Raw genomic sequence first — 26,722 nt, 5'->3', positions numbered from 1 at the left:
AAGGCAGGCGCACAACCACTAAGCCACCCAGGTGTCCCCTTTTTAACTCTCTTAATAGTATCTTTTGATGAACTGAAATTATTCATTTCAATGTAGTCCAATTTATTCACTGTTTAAGATTAATGGCTTTAGTGTCCTGATTATCCCATGGTCATAAAAGTATTCCTTTGTTTACTTCTAAAAGCTTCCATGAATTATCTCTCATACATAGCCCACTAATCATATGCTCTGATGTGCCCAGTTTGGTGTTAAATCCAATCAGTAAGTTCTTAATTTCGGATACTGTCTTTTGTATTTCTAAATGTAACCTGTTTTTTTTTAATAGATTACAATTCTCTGTTGAAATTCTCAATTTTTCCTCTTTTCCCTTAAAAATCTTAATCCAAGTTACTTTGACTTCCATATTTGCTAACTCTGGATTATCTCTTCTTCTTCTCCTTCTGCTTCTGCTGGTTGTTTTCCTTTTTCTTGATAACCAATTAGTTTTTCTTGCTTCTTCACATTTTTTTTTGGTTAATTTTTTATTGTACACTGGATTTTAAGGATAAAACATGGTAGAGGTTCTGAAATACATTATCTTCCTCTAAAGATTGCTTTCATTCTACCAGCCAATTACATTGCTCACAGATTACCAAAATCCAGCGTTTCTCAATCTCAGAGCTATGAACATTTTGGGTCAGATTATTCTCTGTTGGGAGGATGAAGGTGAGGCTGTCCTGTGCATTGTAAGATGGTTAGCGGCATCCTTGGGCCCACCCACTAGACACCAGTAGCATCACAACCTCCAATGGTGACAACCCAAAATGTCTCCAGCTGTTGCAAATCATCTCGTAGGGAGCAAAATTGCCCCCCAGTTGAGAACCACTGCCTTAATCCTGTTGAGGCTTGGTATTAGATTTTGTTCATGTAGATCTTCAGTGCTGCTCTTGCTCCTGGGACATGGTTCTTGCTGGTAGGACATGATCCTTACTACTGGAGTGTGGACTTTCTGAGGTCCCATTCAAAGCCCAGGGAGCTAAGATGTCTGGCTCAGGCTCCGGCCTCCATCATGCCAGCAGTATGCAGCCTCTGAAATCTGTTTTCAGGAATACAGCCTTCTACTGTGGGTCTCTGCTACGCCTGGAGTCCCACCTGCTTCCATGTAGCTTAGGAGTTGGCAAAAGATTTGACAGGCACTTTTACATGTATTTGAGGGGCTCCTTCTCTGTAGCTCTCTCCTTGATAGGACCTTGCCTCCAAATCCCAGCTACTCTGGAAGCCCCATAGTGTTTCCTTTACCCAGCAAGACTTTGCGCTGCAGCTTGGAAAATGCCCTTGAGGGATAAATAGTATGAATATGGGGCTTGGCTCATGTGCATTCTTCTTCTCAACAACTATTGCCCTGTGCTGGTCGTGGTCCAATGCCCACAAACCCTTATTCTATGCATTTCATCCAGGTTTTAGAGCTATTTTATGGCAGAGAGATAAATCTGATAGCAATTGCTATGCCATGGCCAGAACTAGGAATCTCAGAATAATCTACTTTCCAGGAGACAAAAAAACTGGTCCCGTTGCATTCATATTATCCAAATCCTAAATACAGCTATTAAAGCCATCTTTCTGGCTTTTGAGAATCTCACCTTACTCTTAAAGGATTCGGCATTTGGATACTATTTCGAGGCTGAAGGAAGTGCAGGGAATTCCTGTGACTCACAGCCCAGCAAAAATGCGAGGAACCAAGCCTGGTGTGAGAGACAGAGAAGAATGCGACTTAATAACATACTTATAGCAGAGCAGAAAGACACTTTCTCCAGAGTACATGGCCTTGGTTTCTGTTCTTTTGGTCTTTGCCTCTCCAATTAGCAAGGTGTTGCTTGAGGGCAGGGACTGCTTCTTATTCATCAGTGTCCTCCCTCACAGGTGTCTGACATGGAGTAGACACCTCACAAATATTTGGGAAATGAAGAAGTGATAGAATGAGTGCAAGGATGGGACATCATTCATCACTCACTGTTCATGGCTTCTGGGTGACACTCAGTCCCTACCAGTGCTAACTACCTGGGCAGCTCTGGAGGCCATTGGATTTCAGAGTCTCTGAAAGTCCTGACTTTCCCCCAAAAGAACATTGTTATTGGCTTGACCCAGGTGTTAACAAGTCTGAAAGCATCATGGTTCCTGCTCCTTGGAATATGACTCTTTTCTTTTAAAAAAATTAATTTATTTACTCATGAGAGACACAGAGAGGCAGAGACATAGGCAGAGGGAGAAGCAGGCTCCCCAAGGGGAGCCTGATGCAGGACTCGATCCCAGGACCCTAGGATCACGACCTGATCTGAAAGCAGATGCTCAACCATGAGCTACTCAGGTGCCCCCGAATAGGACTCTTGATACGAAAGATATCTAAGGGATTCGAGTGGGGAGGGATGGTGACGCAGTCATCCATTAACATTCTCTAGAGCTTGATCTCGCCACTGTTATCTTGGAAAAGAGACAACTAAAGCATTTTGACCCAGAGCAGGGGAGGAAGAAGTAGATGGGGAGCCTCTTGCTCAGAAGAAGAAGGGGTGACTCCTCCAAGGGGGTTGCCTGATAAACTGGGCCAAGCACTTCTGAGGACCGTACTTCAAAGGGAAAGTGAGGCACCAAAAGACCAATTGCCTTCCCATCACTATTTCTCCTGGGGTCAGCAGTGCCTCTCTATCGAGAGGTTCTGGGAAGGTCAGTGGTCCAGGGTGACCTTGCATCTAGGGGCCCCCAAAATGGCACTGGATGTGGTAGAAACCTTTTGCCCACCATCATTCAGATTCAGCAGGTGCTCATTTACATGTGGTACTTTCCAATTCTGGTGACAAGACAGCAGACAGCACATATGCTTTTGGTAGGGAGTGGAGTTTCTAAAACATAAATGACTTTTTTGTATTAACCAACAAATACAACTACCTTCTAGTATTTTGAAATTGGTGTCTTCTTTTCATCCTAAAATGACAGTCCTTTGCGAGGGCTCTGGGTCTAGGGAACTCTATATGTGAAGCCACCTGATTTTTATATGCCCACATGGCTGCAGTGATATGGGAAAAGTCACAGGGCTCACCCCATTCTTAACATTCATTGTTTTGGGGTTCATCTGATCTCTCTGTCCTCCCTGAAGTCCCTGTAGTGAACAATCTGTGGCCTCCCCTTTTAGTTATGTGTTTAAACTTAATACCTCAAGCCCTCGAGGCCCTGGAGGCCATCTTGCCTGAGCACATTTTCCCACAGGAAGTCCCCGTGACAGATCTTCCCTCCGCATAGACCTTCCAGCTGTGCAGAGAGAAGTCTTCCAACCAAGTCCTTCTACACAGAACCCTCAGCACTTCCCCGTCCACTGATGTGGCAGGGCACCACTTCTGGCCTGCTTCAGAGACCCCTGTGACCTGCCTCCTCTTCCCCACCTGTGCTTTCCGAGACACATCCTCACCCCGGCCACCTGCCACCACCAATCCACTCCTCCCCCGCCCCCCCAAAAAAAACCCAAGTCCCCTTCCTGTTCCATTTTTAAATTTTATTTTTAACCATCAAAGTAACATATATTCATTATTAAAAAAATGTCTAAAGTCTCTATATTTTAAAACCCATAAGCCCCTCCCCACCTCTGGTTATCTCTCAAATAAAAATGTCTTTAAAAAATAATACAAGAATTAAACCCATAAGGAACTAAAGGGGGAAAAAATCACTTACGACCCACTGCCCTCCTGGAGGCAACCACGGCAAACACATTAGAGCTCTTTCTTCTAGTCTTTTTTCTAGCCGTATTAACTTAATTAAAAATAAGTTGGGGTGACAAAACATGAGAGACACTTAACTCTGGGAAATGAACAAGGGGTAGTGGAAGGGGAGGTGGGCAGGGGGGTTGGGGTGACTGGGTGATAGGCACTGAGGGGGACACTTGGCTGGATGAACACTGGGTGTTATGCTATATGTTGGCAAATTGAACTCGAATAAAAAATTTTTTAAAAAATAAGTTGGAAGAATTATAAGGTGAATAAGTGGAAAAAATGATAAGAATAATATCTAACCATACGAAAAATTTAATATATGTAATGTCGCTCGTTCCTCTGTCACTTAGTATAACATCACGTATTCTCCCCTACGTCATTAGCGAAGAGAAAAGTTGCCATGAGAGACACAGAGACAGGCCAAGGTGACAAGGCAGCTTTGTCAGGTGTCACTTTGGCTGGACTGAACTGCATTTCCCAGAATTCCCTTCCCTGTTAGCTTCCATTTCCAGGAGGCTACTGAAAGATTTCACTGGGAGTTATGGAGGGCAGAAGGGAAGCAGCAACCACGTTGTAGCTCCCACACAGCATGCCCTCTGCTGGCTCCCCTTGCCCGGGTGAGGCCGCAGCTGGGCCTGTGGCTGTTCTCTCTTCCTCCCTGGCGCCTCGTTCAGCCTCTCTGACTCCTGGGCTAGCTTTCACTCCATACCAAAGGACCCAGGCTTCTGTGGGTCACCATAACATCAAGCTCAAGGGCAATAAGATCTGACACGGGTTGCAGTCCATCCTCGTGGGCTCCAGTCTGTGCCTGTGGGTTCAGCCTTGTCCTTGGTCTTCCCTCACCTTGCCTTCCCTGTTCTTGTCTTGCCCTCCCAACGGCCTGCCTGTGGACTTCATCACAGAGGGGCTGGTGAGAAGCCTGACAGCCCCTCCCCCAGGCAAGCACAAGGCTACTTGAAGGTTTTCCTGACAATCTGGACTCTGTCTGAGCTTCCCTGGACCACAGGACCTTTGCACAGCAGCTCCTACGGAAGGTTCTGCAAGCTTGCGTGCACAACTGAGTTGTCAGAAGCACTTGGCGTCCTTCTTCTGATTAAACAAGAAAGGTGGGGGTTGGGGAGCCCAGCAGCCCATAACATGAAATGGCCCAGTGGAGAATTATGACCGGCCTTGGCATACCTGAATCAAAATGACAGACCAAATGTGTCACCTGTCCCGTCCCTCCCAACTATCGGCTCAATTGCCTGCCACAAAGATTATTCCATCTGCCAGAGTGAAAATCTTGGAATAGCTCACAAATTCCGCAATGGCAAAGCTGGGGGCCCCCAGAATTGTGGAAGATGGAGGAGAAAGTGGGAAGAGAGAAAGAAAGAGACTCCAGCAGGAGGACGAGACGAGCCACCCCTCCCATAGGCACGGTCATCCAAGACGTTGGCTACCCCCATGGAAGAGAGGCCATGACTGCTACCCAGTGAGCTCTGGCTGCCGGAGTTTTGACAGCAAGGAGCACAGGGCGGCAAGGAAAGGAGTGGCCCTGACCACAGCTTCTGCTCACACAGCTCCCATGAGTGACACTGTGGGGGATTCAGCGAAGGTGGTCACCTACGCAACCACAGCAGATGCACGTCTTCTGAAAGCAAGTTACAATCACTTGTAACTTATTCAGGGATCAGAAGTTTCAGGGATCAGAAACCACCTGGGAACAATGAAACTTAAAGGGGGGGTAGTGTTGTGCTGGAAGTCCATCCATCTGGACCTTATGGAAACCAGGAAGTCCTAAGACACCTATTCAGCCCATTTCCGCCTGCAGGGCAGCATTGTTGCTCAGCCCTGTTTTTTTCTGGATGTCTGCCCCATCACCGTCTCGGCAGGCCGGTCTCCCTGTGTGGTCATGCTCCCGGCTCCTCCCCAATGTGACAGGACATTACCCTTCCTGGACAGGCCGCCAGCTGCCTGGCTTAGCCTCCTGGGAGTGGGGGTCAGAGCAGACGCCCTGAGTGAGTGCTCTCTGGCGCATCAATGTGTCCCTGAGCAAGGACTTGCTTGTTAAGGACCTCCTGGACGCCCACACCGGACTGGGAGCTGAGGAGGTTACAGAAGTGTTGTTATTCAACGTCCCTGTCCACAAGGTACCAGAGAGCTGAGGAGGGATCCAGCACACAGAGCGCGAAGACCAGACTCTAGGAAAGGGAAGAAAACGAGGGCGTGGAGAGGCCAGGAAAGCTGCTTAGAGGACGGGTGAGCTGAGCGGGACACAAAGGATGGGCTGGGGGAAATGTCCCTGCCAGATCCTCCGAAGAATAAAAGAAAAGCATGCGGGCAAGGATGGGGAAATGAGAATAAGGTGTTAAGTGTAGAAAGTAGTAAGTGTCAAGTCCCACGACCACGGTCTGTGTCCACAGCAGTGGGTGGCACTGCAATGGCAGGCCGAGGAGGCAGGAGTTCTCAAACCTGAGCCCACATAGGAATCTTCTGGAGGGCTCGTTAACACAGGCATGGCTGGGCCCCAGGTTCCAGGGGTTCTGATTCAGCAGGTCTGGGGCAGGGACTAAGAATTTGCGTTTCTTTTTTTTTTTTAAGATATTATTTATTCATGAGAGACACACAGAGAAGCAGAGACATAGGCAGAGGGAGAAGCAGGCTCCCTGCGAGGAGCCCAATGTGGGACTCGATCTCAGGACCCCAGGACCATCACCCAAGCCGAAGGCAGACGCTCAACCACTGAGCCACCTAGGCCTCCCAAAATTTGCATTTCTAAAAGAAAAGTGACTTGAGAATGGGGGATCTTTCCACAAATGGGCTTAAAAGTAGCAGGCAGGGGAGATGGACAGGGATACACAGTGGAGCCCCGGGGGTGCTGTATAGCAAAAGTGAGGCAGGGCTGTACACACACCACACCTGCTGGTGAAGAAGGGGGGGCAGGACACAACCAAAAGGCTCTGCACCTGCTACGGTGGGCGGGGGCAGTTCTCGGGGAAGTGAGGACGCCTGGGATCCAGGTCCTGTACTTGAGGCCCAGGACAACCAAGGAGCGAAAGCAAACAGAAGCCCTGCCCAAGGAAAGGACGTCACCCAGAGTTTGAGGCCCTGCTTTACGTGGAAGCCAGAGCTCTGCCAGAACCGGGCCTTTCTGTGCCAGGGAAACATCTGATAGCCGTCACCCTGCTCCGTGCCACCAAACCTGTTTCTTTCCTTTTCTTTTTTTTTTTTTTTAATTGAATGTTGTGTTCCTGTCTACACAACCTTCCCGGGTATGTTACCCACTCAGAGGTGATCCAAAGCAAACTCCAAATTCTGGACCTGCTCCTGGCTCATTTCCTGTCCCTGCTTCTCCCCTTCAAGCAAACGGTAGCAGAGACAAACCTCCTACTGGGGGGATGGGGTGTACAATAAATCCACCACCTCATGGATTTCAAAGCCAAAATGAAATGATGAGGGGGCCAACTATACTGTGCGAAGCTCCCTCCATTCTCTGTGCCAATAACAGTGAGTGGCTGAGGATGAACTGTGCCTGTAAAGGAACATAATTGAGAATTATGAGGACATTTTTAAATGTCTAAAATTTGGAGCCCAACATAGGGCTTGAACTCATGACCCTGAGATCAAGACCGAAGCTGAGATCATGAGTCGGACACTTAACTGACTGAGCCTCCCAGGCACCCCTAGATGCCTAATCTTTTTGAGTCATCCAAATGGTTTCTCCCAAATAATCACTGCGGCAACCAGCACTTGCAGAATGAAAAGTTAACAAACCAAGAGGCCTCTAGTTGGGTCTGGCTTCCAGGTGAAAAAACAATCAGAAAGCATTTCAGTAAAAGGGGGTGGTGGTGGAAATCCGTCTACTGGAGAAGGAAAGAACTGCGAGCTATGTCTCATCATAACAAAAACCAAATGGGTTTTCCTGGTTTTGAATACAATGCAGCTTGAAGAAACATTCTGTAACTTTGGACTTAATTATCCAGAACAACCAGCACAGTCAGTGAGTCATCATTGTTTTAATTATGACACACTGATTAACTCTGATACATAATTAACCTAAACCCTGCTTCGTAAGCATATTTAACAACTAAATCATGTAAGAGGTGTTGGGATGTGTAACCAGAAAGTCAACTCAGAGGTTTATTAGCACTCAAACTTTCTCTTTCTCCCTGGGTGCCAGGAGGGCTTGATGACAGTAAATTCACTAAGAGTGACACTCATTTGTTCAAGATTTCCCTCAGCCCTCCAAATCCAGCCGGTCAGGGCAACTTTCTCACTGGAAAAGCTGACTGCCATCCATCCTTCCCCCCTGGTACATACGCCTATTCATGCATCCCCACATAGAACCCTGGAAGTAGCCTCTGTGGGCAGTAACAGGAGCTTGTATTCACTTTCACACTGTACGACTCTATATTGTTTGAATGTGTGACAGTGAACATGCACAGAGTGCACAGGATGGCCGACTTTGGAAGCCTCCTTCCTCCAAGTGCATGGAAAAAAAGTGCACCGGTTAACCCTTCTGTATGAACAGTGCGGGCCCAATCCGTTGATGGGGAAGATAGTGGTGATCCTTGAAAAGGTTAAAAGGGGAAATAAATGGGGACCCCTGAGTGGTTCAGCAGTGGAGCATCTGCCTTCTGCTCAGGTCATGATCCCAGGGTCCTGGGACTGAGCTCAGCATCAGGCTCTCTGCTCAGAGGGGAGTCTGCTTTTCCCTCTCCCTCTGCCCCTCCTCTCTCTCTCTCTCTCTCTCTCTCTCTCTCTCTCTCTCTCTCTCATAAATAAAATCTTTAAAAAGGGGGAGAATAGGGATCCCTGGGTGGCACAGCGGTTTAGCACCTGCCTTTGGCCCAGGGCGCGATCCTGGAGACCCGGGATCGAATCCCACGTCGGGCTCCCTGCATGGAGCCTGCTTCTCCCTCTGCCTGTGTCTCTGCCTCTCTCTCTCTCTCTCTCTCTCTCTCTCTCTCTCTCATAAATAAATAAAAATTTAAAAAAGGGGGGAGAAATAAATAAAAAGGGGGGATAAAGTGACTTGAGTTAGCACATCTGCTGTATTTAGCACGTGTGTCATAATTTGTGAACATAAAATATTTGTTTGCCTTATTTTTACGGTCTGTAAAGCCTTCGAAGAACAGATTGTGAGAAGTGAAAACTAATTCTCATTTCAGTGTGAAGCTCTCCATTGGCCAGTTAACTATGCCCTTGGCAAGAGAGGTGAGCCCTGAATCCAACTGTGCCTTCAGCCATCTTTACAACCTCAGATTGCTGACTTCCAATCTTTAAGAGAAGAGACACCCTTCTTGCCCTTAGATTGTCTTTCTGAGAGAAGTTAGGGTTCTTTCTTCTCCACATTTATTTCCATCGGAGCAAGTGCTCAGATATGTTCAGTCATGGTAAATCTTTGTCTTCTGAGCAATATTTGCTCTTGGGGCTAGGATGGCTCTAAGGGGCCCCGGCATTGAGGACTTAGATCCACATGCACACACACATTGTCTTCCTGAATCCTCCTGCCATTCCTGTGAGGTAGAAGAGGCACCATCATCTCCTTTTACAAGAGGAAGAAACTGAGTCTCAGTGGGGCCCAGATTCCAATCTGAACTCATCGCCCTTCCCTGGTGCCTCAAGGAAGTCACCTTTCTGTGGGTTGCTGGGCTGCTTGGCTTCCCTGGGGTTAAGGAGCAAAGACTCAGCAAACCCACTCTCTCTGGCCTACAGCTGGGCCTGGAAGCTCCTGGAACCTGAGGCAACTCTGCCATCCAGCAACCATGCATCTAACACTTCAGTCTCTCCTGGCCCCCAGTCACCCTGGCTCATGGCATCTCTGCTTCTTTCCACAGCTCTGCCCCATCTCCTCTTTCTCAGATGGATCCCACATCTAAATTCCAAAAGAAAGAAAAATCGGTTTAATTCTTCACTGATACCCCATTTGCACCAGGCCCCCTATCCCATTAAAGATGGCCTCGCCCTGTTTGGCTAAGCCATGGAAGGGGAGGCCTCAGCTACATGGGGACATAGGGCATGGAGAGTACCATGTTGCTTAGAAGACAAATCTATAGCATGGCAGTGATGACGCTAATACTGATGACAATGATTTGTGCCATTTACTGAATGCAAAACACACGCCTCTCACCATGCCAAGCCTTTTGCACGCACGTTCTGCAAGGCTTGTAAACTGGCTCTGTGCTCCATTCTCACAGAGATGGCGGAACAGGCAGTAGTATGGAATCTAAACAATTTCTTCAGTCTTTCTACCATGTGAAGAAGGACAACACAGCAGCGTGACTTCTGGCACTATTTCCCGGCCAAATAACCAAAGGGTCAATCCTAGTATCCTCACCCATCTCTGACCCAACACAAGAAGCATAAAAGTGGAGGCATCTAGGAGTCCAGTTCTCCTTCTGGTCCTGTTCCCCTGGGTTACAGCTTGAAGCCTCTTCTTGCTCCACCTAGGGATGAACACTCTTATCTCTAGCTTCTAGAAAAGAACAAGCATCTAACTCTTACATTGTAAGTACCTGCAACGGAGTCACAAAATCTTTTGTCTAGACAATTTACCATCGATGCTTCTGTTCTTTGTGTGAGGACACTGTTGGTGGCTGATGATGTTTTTTGAGCCAACACACTGGAGAATGTGGGTAAAAAGCCAACCGAAGGTCAAACAGCACATTGGGGAAGTTACGGTCTTGTGTATTCCGCTTTCACTAGAAGCTTCAAAAGTGAAAGCAAATCTAGATTTTGATCTCAATTGCTGTCATTTCCGCAATGAACGAGTGCTTGTCCTTTAGCGCCAGTTTACAATCTGTGTGTAACGTATCTTATGTGTTATATTAATATAGTAAATACAATGTTAATAATTTATCAGTTAATATTAGTTAATGGGATGTAAACATTAATATGTAAATATTTTGCATAATGTATAATCATATATGACATAATATTTTATATGTGTATATATATACATATATATGTGTATGCGTATATATACATACATATAAGCAGCTTTATTTCAAGGAATTGGCTTATGCGATCATGGAGGCTGCCAAGTCCCAGATCCAGGGACTTCCCGGCAAGCCGGGAAGTGGAGTCCCCTGGAAGGGAACTGACGGTACAATCCACAGACAGAATGTCTTCCTCCTCAGGGAAACCTTAGCTTTGCTCTTAAGGCCCTTCAACTGGTTGGATGAGGCCCACCCACTTTATCAAGGATCATCTCCTTTCCCTTATGTCACCTGACTATAGTTGTTAACCACATCTACAAAATATCTTCACAGCAACACCTGGATTTTTTTTAAAGATTTTATTTATTTATTCATGAGAGACACAGAGAGAGAGGCAGAGACACAGGCAGAGGGAGAAGCAGGCTCCCTGCGGGGAGGCTGATGCGGAACTGGATCCCAGGACCCCAGGATCACGCCCTGAGCCAAAGGCAGATGCTCAACCACTGAGCCAGCCAGGTGCCCCAACACATGGACTCATGTTTGACTGAATAACTGGGCGCTATAGCCTGGCCAAGTTGACACACAAAACATCATCCTACCCATTAAATTTTTTGACTGATGTACAAATTGTTAGGGATCGTGGAGGAGTGTGACCATCGCTCTCTGTACCCCCCTGCCACAGAAAGGCCCCTGTCGGGTGGCAGTAGAGCAGAGCAAAAGCCCAGTCGCTAGAACCATACTGTGAAGACTCTGACCTGCTGGCTGGTTCTCCAAGGGATTGGGACCAGATTGGAAATTAGAAGGATGAGGAATCCAGGCGGGCGTGGGAGGGGAGGGGTAACAGGGGACCAGGATTTGGTTTTCCTTCTGTCTCTTGTTGGAAGGTGCTGATTTAAGCTTGCTGCCCATGTTTGCAGAAGGGAGTAGTGACTTAGAAGCTCCAGAGCAGTGGGCCATTCCCAAAAAGGGTGTTATTTGGCTTCGGAATGAATCATGATTTTATTGAACAAATGTTTACTGTCCCAGTTCTGTTTGCCATTGGCCAATATAACTGTGGGCTTGCCCTTGGCCAGCACACACCAAACAGAACGAGATGGAGTCCCACTGTGTGAGCGGGACCTTGAGCAGCAGCTGCCTCCAGCATAAAGGGGGTGGGGGTACAAGACAGTTTTAAAGCCTTTTCTGACTATAGTTCAAGAGGTGGCCCAGAACCCTCTCTGCAAGTATATCAGTTACCGATTGCTGTGTAACAAACAGCTTCAAAACTCAGCGGCTTAAAACAACAACAATCATTGGCTTTGCTCATAAATATGCAATTTGGGCAGGGCTCAGAGGGGAAGGCTCACCAAGCTCCATGAGGCATCAGCTGGGGTGGCTCACTGCAGCACCAGAGGAGCCATATTTCCAAGATGGCTCTGTCATGTGGCTGGCAAGTTGGGGCTGGCTGTCAGCCAGACTCTCCACTGGGGTGAGGATTGGGGATCTTGCTATCTCTCCATGTGGCTTCCTTATGGCATGGTGGCTGGATACAAGAGACAGCCAAGGAGAAACTGAATCATCTTTCATGGCCAAGACTCACGGGTCATGTAGCACCACTCCTAGGAACATGCCAGTCACTAGACTCAAGTCACCAAGGCCAGTCCGTATTCCAGGGGAGGGGAATTAGACTTCACTCCTTGATGGGAGGAGTGTCAAAGAGTTGTAAACACATTTTAAAACCACCTCATAGGGCGCCTGGGTGGCTCAGTCAGTTAAGCGTCTGCCTTTGGCTCAAGTCATGATCTCAGGGTCCTGGGATTAAACCTCACATCGAGCTCCCTCTGCACCCCGTCTCCCGCTAGTGCTCACTCTCAAATAAATAAATGAAATATTTAAAAAATAAAATAAAGCCACCTCAGCAAATGATACCTCTGGTGTCCACCCTCATATGGGGTACTACCTCTGACACCTCCGTTTTCCTTGCCCCCCTCCCTCATCCAGCCAATCACCAAGGCTTACAAATTCTACCACCAACAAATATCTTTAAATCTTTTCACTCTCTCATCTCACATCAGGACCACTGCATCTTCCTGACTCTCCTGCCTCCATTATTTTCTTCCTGTGACATGTAGGATTAGGTTCAGTTGCATATGACAAAAAAAAATCCAAATAACAGTAGCTTAAACAAGATCAAAATATACGTCTCTTTTACATAAAAGAACTGATACATAGCTGTCCAGGGCTGATGTAGTGGCTCTGTGATTCCCGGGAATCCAGGCTACTTTCATTTTGCTGCTCTACAACACTTAGTGTGCCCTGGTCCAAAAAGCTGCCTAAGCACCAGCCATTGTTTCCACATTCCAGCCAGGGGAGGGGGAAAAAAGAATGAAGATAGATACATCCTCTCCCTTTTAAGGATCCTTCTAAAAAATTTCTACTTATATTTCATTGATCATACCTAGTCATGCTATGACACCTAGCTGCAAAAGAAGCTGAGAATGTCATCTTTATTCTGGGCAGCCATATGCCTCACTAACATCCAGGAGTCTGGAACTAGCAGTCTTGGACACATTCCCCTGAATCCATACACTGTGCTGCACCCAGAATCATTTTCCTAAAATGCGTATGAGTATAGCACTCTCCTATTCAAGGCCTTCAGTGGCTCCCCATCCCTTCTGGATAAAATTAAAATTCCTTAAAATGACTCCACTGTTCTGGCTATCTGGGCTTCTTCTCTTGTCAACTGTTACAAGCGATATTTCACCTTTAAGCAGTACTAAGCTATTTGCAGTCTAGTATAGTCTCTCATCTCAAGGTTTACACAAGGTGTCCCTTCTGTATAGCATCCCCTCCCACCCTCTTTACGGGCTCACTCTGCCCACGCTTCAGACCTCAGCCTGGACATCACTCTCCTCCAAGAAGATTCGGAGGGGCCCGTGGACATGTTGTCATCTCATTTAGAATCAGAAGGATAAAGTGAACTCCTAGGTCCAAGAAAATGTTGGGATTTATCAATATCAATAGTACCTACCTCACTAGGTTCTTGTAAGAAGTGAACAAAAGAAGACACTACATTTGAGGGGGCTTAGAAGAGTTCCCGTCAAATAATAAGTGCTCAGTAATTATCACCTATCATTGTTGTTGTCGTTATGGCCAATTAGTATCCTGCCTCTTCCAGAGGTATTGTCATTTGAGAGTTGGTTCTCACAGAAGAGAAAAGATTACTTACCTCCCTCGGTCCCCAATGATTATCTGTAATGATTATCATTTCAAGCTGCCTGGGAAAGACTATCAGAGCAAGAGCTGTTCTTAAAGCTTCAAATCACCTTCTGTAGTCTCCACCTGGGTAGTCTATGCAGCCAGAGGTATAAAGGGGCAGGACGTATTACAGGGGAAGCTGCGTGGACATTCACATCTAATGGATCAACATCCAAGTCTAACTGTCCTAGCTCGGGCTCCTATAACAGAGAACCACAGACTAAGTGGGTTAAAGAAGAGAAGACTATTTCTCACTCTTCCGGAGGCTGGGAAGTTCAAGATCAAGGTGCCAGCCAGTTGGTTCCTAGGGAAGCTCTCTTCCTGGTTTGCAGACAGCTGCCTTCTCATTGTATCTTCACGTGGTGCTCTCATGTCTCTTCCCATAAGGGCACTAATCCCATCATGAGGGCTCCACCCTCCTGGTCCAGCTACTTCCCCAAGGCCCCACCTCCTGAAACCATCGCCTGGGGATTGCGGTTTTCAACATATGAATGGAGGGGGGCAGGGGAACAAACACGCAGTCCATACCAGGTTCAAATCCCGAATCCAACCCTTACCTACACTTCGCAGACTTCCAATTCCTCAGTTGCAAAAGGAGGCTCATAATGACACCTACATCGTGGGTGCCCAGGAGGATTAAATGAGCTACTGCATGGGAAATCCACAGCCCAGTGCCTGGCACATGGTGGGTTCGTTCCCTCTCCTCCCATCTATATGCATTCCCAAAGGATGGAGCACACATGAATTGGACACTCGCAGACTCAGAGGTGCAAGCATGGAATGTTCTTTAATTTTCTCTCCCTGAGCTCAACTCCTATGCCCTCACCCCTCTGGGGAGTACGAAGTGCCATCCAAACACTTCCAGGCCACCTTGGCCACATTTCATCACTTCAGAATTTGGACCAGCCCCCTCCCTACCTGGGGCTCCCTGGGTACCCCGGCCATGGTGGTTCAACAAGCATCCACACTGGCTTCTGCCAGTTGGCTCCGATCCTTGTCTGGGAGCAGAAGCGTATGTGGCTATGGTCTAGCTGTGACCCTGTGGTAGAGTGGCCAGCTCTCTCGGGTTCCCGATTGTAGCTCCAAAAACTCCATGTCCCAGGAAACCCTCAGTCCCAGGCAAAGCGGGATGGTTGAGCATCCTACCCCGAGAGCCTATGCATGCCCTCGGCGACCTCCACGACGCTCAAGACTTCTCAAGGCGCCCAGTGGCCCTTCCACACTCTGGGGTTCTGGCTGGGGAGATGGACGGCACCAGGCTCGGGGGGCCAGGGCTCTGGAGACTAGCCCTCGCCACCTACCCCAGGCTCACAAACACCATCTCCAGATACCTTCGGGCACACTTTCTGCCCTGGGTCTTGTGTTCTAGGAAGCCAGGCTCTAGAACTGGGAAACCCTCTTCTCTTCCACAAAGCCTGACTCCTGCTGTCAGGACGATTACTGGCTGTCACCACCATTCTCTGAGCTGGGACTTGAAACTTTGTCAACTTAATAAGAGTGGGTAGCATGTATTGAGTGCTTACGCCTCACCAGACACCCTTCTAGTATTTTACATCTAGTAGCTTTTGAGATCCCTGTGATCTTTTAGTGTGCTGTTATTGGCACCCTCGCTTTAAACTGTAACCCCCAAGGGATCCCTGGGGGGCTCAGCAGTTGAGCGTCTGCCTTTGGCCCAGGGCGTGATCCCAGGGTCCTGGAATCAAGTCCCGGATCGGGCTCCCCGCGGGAGCCTGCTTCTCCCTCTGCCTGTGTCTCTGCCAATCTCTCTGTCTCTCTCATGAATAAATAAATAAATAATTTAAAAATAAGTAAATAAACTGTAACCCCAAGTTCAGAGAGACTTGTAAGAAACTTTTCCAAGTTCACACGGCTAGCTGGTGGAGCTGGGGCTGAATTCTGGCTCACCCAGGGCCCTACGTTTAATTATGTTTCTTTTATTCTATTAGTAAGTTGGGTTCATTGTCTTCATTCAGTGTGAAGAGAAAGGTACAGGGGCGGGATGGAAGGTCGTGGAAAATAAACATAGGTTCATACCTCCCAATTTTATCCCGAGAAGAACGAAGCGGCACACGTGAAGATGCTCAGGTGTAGCATCCCAACTGTGATGACATTGTCATGATGTGGTGGGAGGTGTCGAAAAGGTCAGTGGCAGAGGGCTGATCTGATTGATTTGGCCTGAGCCCGGCTCTCGGTGGAGAGGCAGAGTGGGGGTGCGAGGGTGGTGGAGACGCAGGTGCTCCAATGCTTTGAGTGCTTGCTGGGGTGCACCACCTGCCCAGTGCCCGCCTGTCCTGCCCCTAGGATGGCTCAGTCCATTCCCCTTGGCCCTTGGGATCTCCTCCCGAGCCCCCAGCTCATGCCTGCACAGCCTTACACTCCACCCTCTGAGAGTGCTCAGAACCCCCCTTCCTGGCCTGAGGTCTCTTCCCAACAAGGTCCATCTTGTTCACCAACCCTGGTGTCCCCCCTACCAGCAGGGGCTGCTTGTGTCCCGTCCTGACACCCCCCGCAAGAGCTCAGCCTCCTCTCCCCCTCCGGGGTCTCTCCCCACCCCCCTGCAGGGCCTGCCCAGCCCCTTCCTGCGCTGCCCCTCGCAGCGACTCCTGGACCGCGTGGTCCGGCGATACGCTGAGGTGGCCGACGCCGGCAGCATCTTCATGGACCACTTCACTGACCGCGACAAGCTCCGTCTGCTCTACACGCTGGCTGTCAACGCTCATCCCATCCTCCTGCAGGTACGGAGCGACCCTCGCCCGGGTAGGGGGGCTCATGTCGGGCTCCAGGGAGGACAGCCCGGGCTGAGCTCTCTTCCCCTTTCCACAAGCCTTGGGGCCACCACCTGGAGATGGGCCCTGCAGCCGTCCCTAGAAAGGAGAAAAAGATGGAAGTAACCTAGATGTCCATCGGGAGGGGAATGGTCAAACAAATGAGGATGCACCAGAACCTGGGGATGCACTGGTCAACGAGGCCATCATGATGGGATTCCCCCCCCCCCATCCTAAGGGTCAGGGAGCTCCCAGGGTGGGCTCAAAGGAAACTAGGAAATGGGAGGAAAGATCGGGTAAAGGAGGAGGGCAAGAGAGGAGAGAGAAAGAAGAGGAGGAGAAGGAGGAATAACAGGAGGGGGAAGAAAAGAGAAGGAAAGGGGAGAGAGAAAGTGCAAGTAGAGGAGGAAGATGGCACAAGGAAGACACTACTTAGTATTTACTATCACAAGTCATCATGTGATTATTAATTTCATCATTTTAATTTAATTTTAAATATCATTCTATGTATATAATAATCATACATAATCACTAATCATTGATATACGGGATGCCTGGGTGGCTCAGTGATTGAGCATCTGCTTTTAGCTCAAGGAGTCATCCTAGAGTCCCGGGATCGAGTCCCACATTGGACTTCCTGCATGGAGCCTGCTTCTCCCTCTGCCTGTGTCTCTGCCTCTCCCTCTCTCTCTCATGAATAAATAAATAAAATCCTTAAAAATAATAATAATCATCATTGATATACTAATTGTTATGTTACATATTTTATTCTATATTATTAATTAACTGATATAACTATCTTTCTTATATATAATTTCATTATTCACTAGATATAATCATATGATGTTTAATTATATAATTATATATAATTAATTATATATCATCAGTTGTTATATATAACTATATAATATATAATCAATATATATTAATTATTATATAGAACATATGTAATACATATGATATATAAAATGACATATAATAATCAGATTATAATATATTATAGTAATCAGATTATAATATATTATAGTAATCAGATTATAATATATTATAAATATAGTGTATATACTACATAGCATATAATATTAATGATCATAAATAATTAATATCATCAATAATTATATATTGTCATATATTAATCTGTATTATTACATATAACGACTATATTATATATTATAATACCATTATATATTTAATAATATATTAATAATATGATGTGATCTATAATTATTGATGTATTAATATAGAACTGTGTAATTAATGCATATTTAATAGTATATGAGTAATTAATATATATTGATATATAATCAACGAGGTGCTCTTACTTATTGAGCACCTGCTATGTACTGGGTGTTGTGTTGAATGTTTTACATCTCGACAACCCCACAGAAATATTATTATGGTCCCCTTTTCCAGATGAGGTCCGTGGGGCTCAGAGACGTGAGGTGACTTGAGCACAGTCACATAGCTCATGTCAGCAATGGGGCTCCAGCCCCGAGCTGTGCGAATGCAAGGTCGACAGTCCAAAACGCGCCTAGTAACCACGGCATTTTAAATCCTAGAGAAGGAGAAGGAATTGCTGGGGGCGGGGGGGTCCCATCTCCGTTTCCCATTGTTTCCCATCGTTCTAAGCTCAGTGGTGGCAGCAGAGTCCCGAGAGGCCGGGGCCAGAACCCTGCACCCACCCTGGGCCCCACCCGGGGAGAGCCTGGATCTGCCACCATCCTGCATCCAGGGCACTTCATGGTGTGCAGGGGAAGCAAGGAAAGGTTCTTCCCAGCAGGCAGGTGGGTTAAAGAGGGCAGAAGACCAGAGGAAATTGTCAGAGATGTAAAACATTCAACACAACTCCCAGTACATAGCAGGTGCTCAATAAGTAAGAGCACCTCGTTGATTATATATCAATATATATTAATTACTCATATACTATTAAATATGAAGTTATAAGATAACTTCTTTAAAAAAAAGAAGAAAAGAAGAAGAAGAAGGAACAAAAGGGAAAAACAGTGGTGTTTCTAGTTTCCGTCGTTTCCCGCTGGTGTAGACACAGCATGCTGGGTACCGCGGCTTCAAGGAGCAGTGGGGGGAAGAGCCGCGGGGATCAGGGCTGGGTGGGCAGCGGTCCATCCTCTGCTCCTACCCTCAGGCCTCTCCCGGGCGGGGCGGGGGGTCTGTGCAATCCCCAGTACCAGCCGTATTTGTTGGACTCTTCACCTCTTACGGTAAACACATTGCCCCGAATCCTGAATCCCGTGGAAAGTCACCCCTCGCTCCAGATGCGCTGCATGGAATTGGGAGCTTCCTTTAATGAAGCCCTTCATGAACCGTGGCATGAGGGGCGCCCGGGGGCTCAGCGGCTGAGCGTCCGCCTTCGGCCCAGGGCGTGACCCCGGAGATCCGGGCGAGTCCCGCATGCGGCTCCCTGCGAGTGCCTCTGTCTCTGTGTCTCTGTCTCTGTCTCTCTCTCTGTCTCTGTCTCATGAATAAAGAAATAAGATCCTAAAAAGGCAGACGATCAATGGAATGGAAGGGGCGCGGGGTGCGGGCAGAGTGCGAGAGGTAAAGGTTAGTGGAGCGGCAGTGGCTGAGGAAGCGAGACGCAGGGAGGGCGTCGGCGTGTCGGCGTGTCCTCGTCCCTCACCGTGTCCCACGGCGTCCTCGCCGCCTGCCAGGTCTTCCCGGGGGCCGAGGGCTGGCCGCTGCCCAAGTACCTGGGCTCCTGCGGCCGGTTCGTGGTCAGCATCAGCACCAGCCCGCTGCGGGACTTCTACGGGGCGGCCCCGGACCAGGCGGCCGACCTGGCCTACCAGCTGCTCGGGGTCCTGGAGTCCCTGCGGAGCAACGACCTCAACTACTTCTTCTACTTCACCCACGTGCATGCGGCTACGTTTGGCATCTTTAACAACGGGCATCTGTTCATCCGGGACGCCAGCGCGTTGGGCGTCATCGACAAGCAGGAAGGTACCCAGCATGGGCCTGGTGGAGCAGCTGTCACAGGGGAGGTCAGGGTGACAGGAGCCAGGGAGGGGCTGCCCGGGCGGGGGTGGGCCGTTGCGGTCTGCGCGTGTCACCGTGAGAGCCGCCCAAGTTCCAGGGGGACGTCGGCTGTCACGTAAAACGTCCCTCTCGCTCTTTGGAGTCTGTGCTCCGGGGCAGTCTCCGAAGGGGAAGTGGACTCGGCCTTGCCCCGGTGGCCTTTTGCACCGCGGCCGGGCCTCAGGGCGCCACCGTGTTCAGTGCAGTCCGCGGGGCCCGGCACCCCCTCCCGGTGCTCCTCCTCCGAGCCTTTCCAACGCTTCTAGCCTTCATCTGAAACTTCCAGAACTGGCTGATTCCCCCGTACACGCTGCCGTCCATTTTGGCACCTTTGCTTTCTCTAGCGTCGTCAAACTAAAAACGGGGGACATCGAATGTGCTATCTGAGGGAAATCACGGGGTTCCAGAACGCTTTGAGCATCCCACCGCCTCGAGCGCTGACAAATTTTCTGAGCCCAATCACAGGACACAGGGTTTTCTTCTCTGATCCCCAATTTTGCTGACATGACAAGGCCTCTAGTTAAGTCACACTGGCCGGTTTCCACAGTTGCCTTGATTAAGAAGAATCCAGTCAGAAGGAACGAGGCTGATTCCAGAATATCAGGGCTATGGAGACCACTGCACCTGTGAGCCCCACTGGACCCCACTGAATGCATATTCTGCAGCACCTGTTGTTTCTCCCAACTTTGTAGTCCAGAAGGGCAAATGAGACCGGCAATTTCCTGCCCTCACTCACTCCCTAATAATAATGACACAGGGCAGCCCTGGCGGCTCAGCGGTTTAGCACCGCCTTCATCCCGGGGTGTGATCCTGGAGACCCAGATCAAGTCCCACGTCGGGCTCCCTGCATGGAGCCTGCTTCTCCCTCTGCCTATGGCTCTGCCTGCCTGCTTCTCTCTCTCTCTCCTCTTTCTCTGTCTCTCATGAATAATAAAATCTTTTAAAAATAAAAAAATAAATGAGAGAATCACGGTGTGGATGAGAGCCCTACAATTACAAGGCCGACTGCAGCAGTGATCCGAGTATTTTCCATGCCCGAGCTTCTCCTTCCATAGCACAGAGTCCCTCCCATGTTGTTCCCAGCGGGGACTACTGTGTCCCCAAGCTCTGAATCTCCTGATGAGGGCACCTGGGTGGCTCACTCAGTTGGGCCTCTCCCTTCTGCCTTCGGCTTAGGTCATGATCTCAGGATCCTGGAATGGAGCCCAGGTGGGGTTCCCTGCTCAGTGGAGACTCTGCTTCTCCCTCTCCCTCTGCCCCTCCTCCTGTTCATGCTCACTCACTCTCTCTCACTCTCTCTCTCTTTCTGTCATGTAAATAAAAATCTTTCTTAAAAATAAAAAAAAATAATAAATCTCTTGGTGATCAGAGATGCTAGGACACCAAACATTCACCTTGCAATTCTAATTAGTGGTCCACCCCCCGACCCCCACCCCCAGCAAGAAGCACAGGTTGTAGGACACGTAATATTGTCCCTCTCTCTTCCAGGCAGCCCAGCGGCCACCGGGGCAGCAGAGAGCCAAGACATCTTTAGCTGCCTGGTCTCCGGCTGCCAGGCCGAGCTGCCCTCCTGCTACACCGTCCCAGAGAAGCAGAGCCTGGTGCTCGTTTGCCAGCAGGTGCTGCCTCAACTTCTCCAGGGGAAGTTCCCCTCCCCGGTGCAGGATGAGATAGACGCTGCGCTGGCACAGTGTGGGGACGATGCCCGCCCAGACCCCGAAGTCCTGGGGGCCGCCCGCCGGCTGAAGGACCTCTTGAGGCCCCTGAGAACCTGTGACCCCAGATTCGCCTATCGCTACCCAGACTGCAAGTATGATGATAAGTTCTGAGGGGCTGGAGCCTTGCGGGCCTCCGGGGACAGCATCCTTGGCCCTCCCTGACCGAGGTGGGTCGCTGCAAGGTTGACAGGAGCAACTCTGTGCTTAGACATTCAGAGAACTGCCCCTTCATCTTCCCCGGGGAACTGAGCGACACCCCGACAAGCAGAGGGGAGCCATGCGGTGCAGCGCAGTTGCCCCTGCGGCCACAGCGTCACCGAGAAGAGGCTGGACACTCGGTGGGCCTTCCTGAGCCTCAGAGTCCTCTGTCCTCCACCGGACTCTCAAGTTAGTGAAAGAAGACAGGGCTGTGAAGGGCCAGGCGCGTGCAGGTGGTTACGAAGAGTGTTCCGGAAGCCTGCACGGGCAGGACTAATGGGACAGAGCCGTGGTGGTGGAGGCTGACGTGGAGGGAAGGGAGTGGGGAGGTGAGGCCTCTGGCCAGGACACTGTCACACTCAAACCCAAGGGTCTGCCTTCCGGCCCCCTGCGCCCTAGCACTAGCCCTCCTGCCCTGCTCCCCACAGCGCAGGGGTGCAGGAGACCGAAGGCCGAGGAAGTGCATGGGCAGGTCCACACTCTGGGTGCCCGGTGTCCCATGCGCTCGTGTGAGGCACCCCGTGGTGTGGGTAGAGAAGAGACCAGCGGTGGGCTGGGGGCCAGTGTGTTCGTCCGGGACCTCCGAGAAGCAGGCGTTACGACAGGGTGAGACGGGCAAGGATCGTATTAAAGAAGATGCCTGCATGCAATGGGGGAAGGAGGTGCTGCCGGTCTGAGGCCCGGTGAGGGAGAGCAGGTCAGTGGGAGCATTCTAAGACTGGCGTCTGCGCTACCTACCGGACGCTTCTACAGGCCTGTCAGGGTGTCCTGGAGGCCAGGCCAGCCACCAGAGGAGCCCCAAGCCTTCCTTCCAAGGCTGGATGGCCGGCCCCATAGCCCTGCTGCACTCAGTGGTTGGCAGGGAACGCCCATGGGAAGCACCGCTCCGGCCTCATGGCACAGATGGATTTCAGAGTGGGGTGCAGGGCCTGCAGCCAGCTCTGCTCTCCCTGCAGGACATGGCAGCCACAGCCAGGGCCCCAGGCCAGCCCTGTCCTCCCTGCCGCCTCCACTACAGGAGTGGAAGGAGTCTGAGAATTTTCATTCAAACTTGGCCTTACAGGTCATTATGTCCGTATTTTGTCAAGGTCAGGCAACAGAACGGATTTTATTCAACAGCTTGCTAGTTTGTTTGCTATCAAAGGTACCTTGATACCTTATTTAGCCATATGAGATGTGGGCCTCCATGTGGATTCTTGCCATGGCCCATCAAGTCATAGTGGTGGGGGAGGGTTGTGGACCTTTGTCCAGCCTTCCTGTCAGCCCTCTCCCCTTAGGGACCTCCCAGGTGGCCTCCTCTCTTCTCCCTCAGCATCATCACTTTTAGGTCAGAATGCCTGACTTAACAGGCCTCATATTGCAGACGGGATAACTGAGACCCAGGAGGAAGAGCGACTTGCTGAGAGAGCCCACAGTCCTCTTGCCTTGCCCTTTGGCTACTGATTCACACCCTGTCCTACCCAGTTTGGGTCCCTTCACTCACATTTAAAGATGGGCCCAGAAGAGTCCTATTCCCTTGTCCACTAGGTTGCTTGTCTTTGGGGTTTGCCTTCTGACTGCTCCAGACACTACTCCTGGGCCAACCATGATAGTGAGGATGGCAGGCCAAGCTTCTGGAAGGGCGGGCTTGGGCTGCCTGAGAGTCTTTGAGACTGTTGCCTTCTGGCTGGGTCTGGAGAGGCGAGGATTGACCACCTTTCCCAACACCTTGCTTTCAGCCCAGTGAAGCTGATTTTTGACCTCCGGCCTTCAGAACGATGGGAGGAAACATTTTTAGTGGTTTAAGCCACCCATCTTGTAGTAATTTGTTATGGCAGCCCCAAGAAACTGACACACCCCCCCAACTCCGTCTTAGTGTCTGCTTCGAGAGAACCTAATCAGCAATATTCCCCAACTTCAGTCTATAGTGATGGCTTCAAAGGCCAGACCCAACCATGAGGGAGTGTGTTTTGCCTCTGTACCCAGGGCTGCGGCTCAGATGATTCCATTTCTCCACTTACTAAGTCCCACGCCTCATTTAAGATCCTGTCTGAGTCCTACTTTGACCTAGAGCGTTTCCTGACAGGCCGGTCCCAGTGAGCCCTTTCTGAATCCCATCTCTGTACCCCTGAATCATAGGTTTGTGCTCATTTAAGGCTAATCCTAACGGTATTCCAGAGAGATCTGTGTCCCATCCTGCCATCCAGCCTCGGGCAGCCTCAGGATGGTGGTGGTGTGGGCCCTTTGGGTTTCTCCACAACAACCTGACTGGGCACAGAGCAAGTGCTCAAAAAGTGTTCTTGCTATGATGAGTACATCCTTTAGCCCTTTTTGCTTGGTGTTTGTCACATACCATGTGCTCTAGGCTCAATTTTTGTGTCTCCCCAGAATTCTTTCGTAGGGGATCCTAATCCACAGTGTGATGCTATTAGGAGCTGGGGCCTTTGGGAGGTGATTGGCTTGTGAAGGTGGAGTCCTCATATATGGGATTAGTGCTCTTCTAATCCCAGAGAGTCTCCTTGCCCCTTCTGCCACGTGAGAACACAGGGAGCAGATGGCCGTCTATGAGCCAGCAAGAGGGCTCTCTCCTGACACCAAATCTGCCAGCACCTTGATCTCAGACTTTCAGGTCCTCAGAACTGTGAGAAATAAATGTCTGTTGTGTATAAGCTCCCCCGTCTATGGTATTTTGTTATAACAGCCCCAACAGACTGAGACATTTTGCTGGCCATATGCAGGACAGAGCTGCTTCCTTGAGAGTTTTGCTAGCTACTGCCTTTTTACCTGCAGAACCAGTGACATCATTTGCAGGGTCTCGTGCAAAATGAAAATGTGGAGCTTCCTGTTCTTAAGATTCGCCAGAGCATGAAATGAAGCACAAGCCCCCTGAGACTGTGCAGCTTGCGTGCCAGTGAAGCTGGCCTTGGGTGCCTGAGAAGTCCAATTTTTAACCTTGGCAGAGAGTGTTCCTGGGATTTGCTGGGGTCTCCTTTGACCTCCACCACCAAGGGGATTGGGTGTGGGACCAGAGGTGATATACAAAGCCCTTAACAACCACCATGGCAAAGGAACCAATCTACAAGAACACACTCCACCCACTGCAGCCATGATGTGGGCATAACCAGAGCCTGGAGGCCAAGTCTAACTCTTGGAATGAGGAAACTGGTTCAACCAATTCACTCAGTGACAATTTTTAGGTCTCTGGCTTCCCAGTCCTTCCCTGTAGCATCTAACTTCCTCTCGTCAGTGGTTCCATGAGCCTGAACATTTCCTCTACGGTTAAAAAGTAAAGTTTGTTAAATAAATAAATGAATTTTGTTGGATTTGTATTCTTTTTGGAAAGATCTACATACAGCCCTGGAATCAGGCAGACCTAGTGTCAAGTAATGATTCTGCTGATTCCTCTGCAACCTGGGCAAATTGCTTAACCTCTTTGAGCCTCCCTAAAATGGGAAGGAAAGGATCTACACTTGCAGAGTTACTGTCCTATTTCAATAATACAATGTCTCTCAAGAGCCTGGCACATAGAGGCATTCCGTATTCAAAGGCAAATACAGGGCAAGAACAGAGGGTCTCCTGGCAAAAAGCGTTCCTCACAAAGCCCAGGAGAGTGCCACAGCCCCTGGGAGGCCCTCTGATCCCTGTCCCAAGGCTCTACTCCAGCCCAGAGGACCTGTAAGGATGCTGCAGGCTGGTAGACAGTCTGACTGGGGCCAGTGTTAATCCCCTCCTGCTAACCAGACTCTGGGTTGATCATGAATGACAGTTGGGCAGCCACGATATTCACCTCCCCCAGCCCAGCCTTCCACTATACTCAGAAGGGAATCCTCCTCAAGCAGGTAATGTTGGGAGCCTTGGGAAGTCCATCCATGCTCAGTATTGAAGAGAAATGTGGACGCCATTGTGGTCCATTGAAAGCTGTTGTTCCTTTGCCTATGTACAGTGATGTGGCTTTTCTGGCCACTTCAGGCCTGTTGCCCACAGATACTGGTGCAGCTGGGCCCAGGTGTACACAAGTATACTCCTCGTCTGTCTGCAGCTCTTCACGGCACTAAGAACAGTTGCAGTTGCAAGACATATGGGAGGGTCAACGGCCAGGCAGGGGGCCGTAAATTTGCAGATACAATGACCCTCCAAAAGGCAACTTAGAGGAGCAGACCAGCAGAGGGAGCTGGGCAACTAGTTCAAGTGGCCTGCCCAGTGTAGGTCTTTGTAGGAGCAGACAAGGAGAGGGAGCATTCCCATCCCACTAGGGTGTCAGATCCTGCACCAGCCCCTCTCGCAAAAGTCAGTGCATCAAAGTTACTTATTGCAGTGTTGTTTGTGATTGAAAATACTGGAAACAACTTTAGTGTCCGTACATGGAAGACTGGTTGAGTAAACCGTGGTATCTCCACACAATGGAGTGCTATGCAGCTTTGCAAACGAATGAGTAAGATTTCTCTGAACTGATATGGAATGATCTGCAAGATACACAGCTAAATGAGAAAAAAAAAAAGCAAAACACACAAGTATTTAGAGGATGCTAAAGAAAGAAAGAGTATAGGGATGCCTGGGTGGCTGAGCGGTTGAGCACCTGCCTTCAGCTCAGGGCGTGATCCCTCGGTCCCAGGATCGAGTTCCACATTGGGCTCCCTGCATGGAGCCTGCTTCTCCCTCTGTCTGTGTCTCTGCCTCTCTCTCTCTGTGTCTCTCATGAATAAATAAATATCTTTTTAAAAAAGAAAGAGTTTAAGAAACATTTATGCATCTGCTCACTTGTAATACAAATATACATTACGTAAATATGTGTGTGTGTGTGTGTGTGTGTATTCACAGAGAGAGAGAGAGAATAAACCAGAAGCTAATAAGATTGGTTACCTACAGGGAGTAGTGGGAATGGGGCAGAAAGAAGGGAGGAATGGGAATGGAGGTAGGGATAGGTAGGGAATGAACCCTCTCCGAGTATACCTTTTAGTATAAATGTAACTCTTAGGGGGCACCTGGGTTGCTCAGTTGGTTAAAGATCTGACTCTTGATTTCAGCTCAGGTCATGATCTCAGGGTTGTGAGATGGAGTCCCACATTGGGTTCCTCGCTCGGCATGGCATCTTCTTAGATTCTCTCTCCCTCTGCCTCTGTCTCTCCCTCAACTCCCTC

At 49.3% G+C, this 26,722-nt stretch overlaps 1 protein-coding gene across 1 annotated transcript in view; it reads left to right on the top strand.

Moving 5' to 3' along the window:
- DIPK2B (divergent protein kinase domain 2B) overlaps window positions 1-26,176 on the top strand; it is a 44,756-nt gene extending 18,580 nt beyond the window's left edge. Inside the window, exons 3-5 of the mRNA XM_041740920.1 lie at window positions 16,453-16,626; window positions 19,326-19,614; window positions 21,178-26,176. Of these exons, the coding sequence (XP_041596854.1) occupies window positions 16,453-16,626; window positions 19,326-19,614; window positions 21,178-21,518 (804 nt within the window). The 3' untranslated portion in view covers window positions 21,519-26,176. The remainder of the gene's footprint in view (window positions 1-16,452; window positions 16,627-19,325; window positions 19,615-21,177) is intronic.
- Window positions 26,177-26,722: the final 546 nt, after the last annotated feature.

The sequence above is a fragment of the Vulpes lagopus genome, chromosome X, assembly GCF_018345385.1.
Source record: "Vulpes lagopus strain Blue_001 chromosome X, ASM1834538v1, whole genome shotgun sequence".
Lineage (NCBI taxonomy): Eukaryota > Metazoa > Chordata > Mammalia > Carnivora > Canidae > Vulpes > Vulpes lagopus.
Note: the sequence above shows the minus strand (reverse complement) of the source record. Positions and strands in the feature narration are given on the sequence as shown.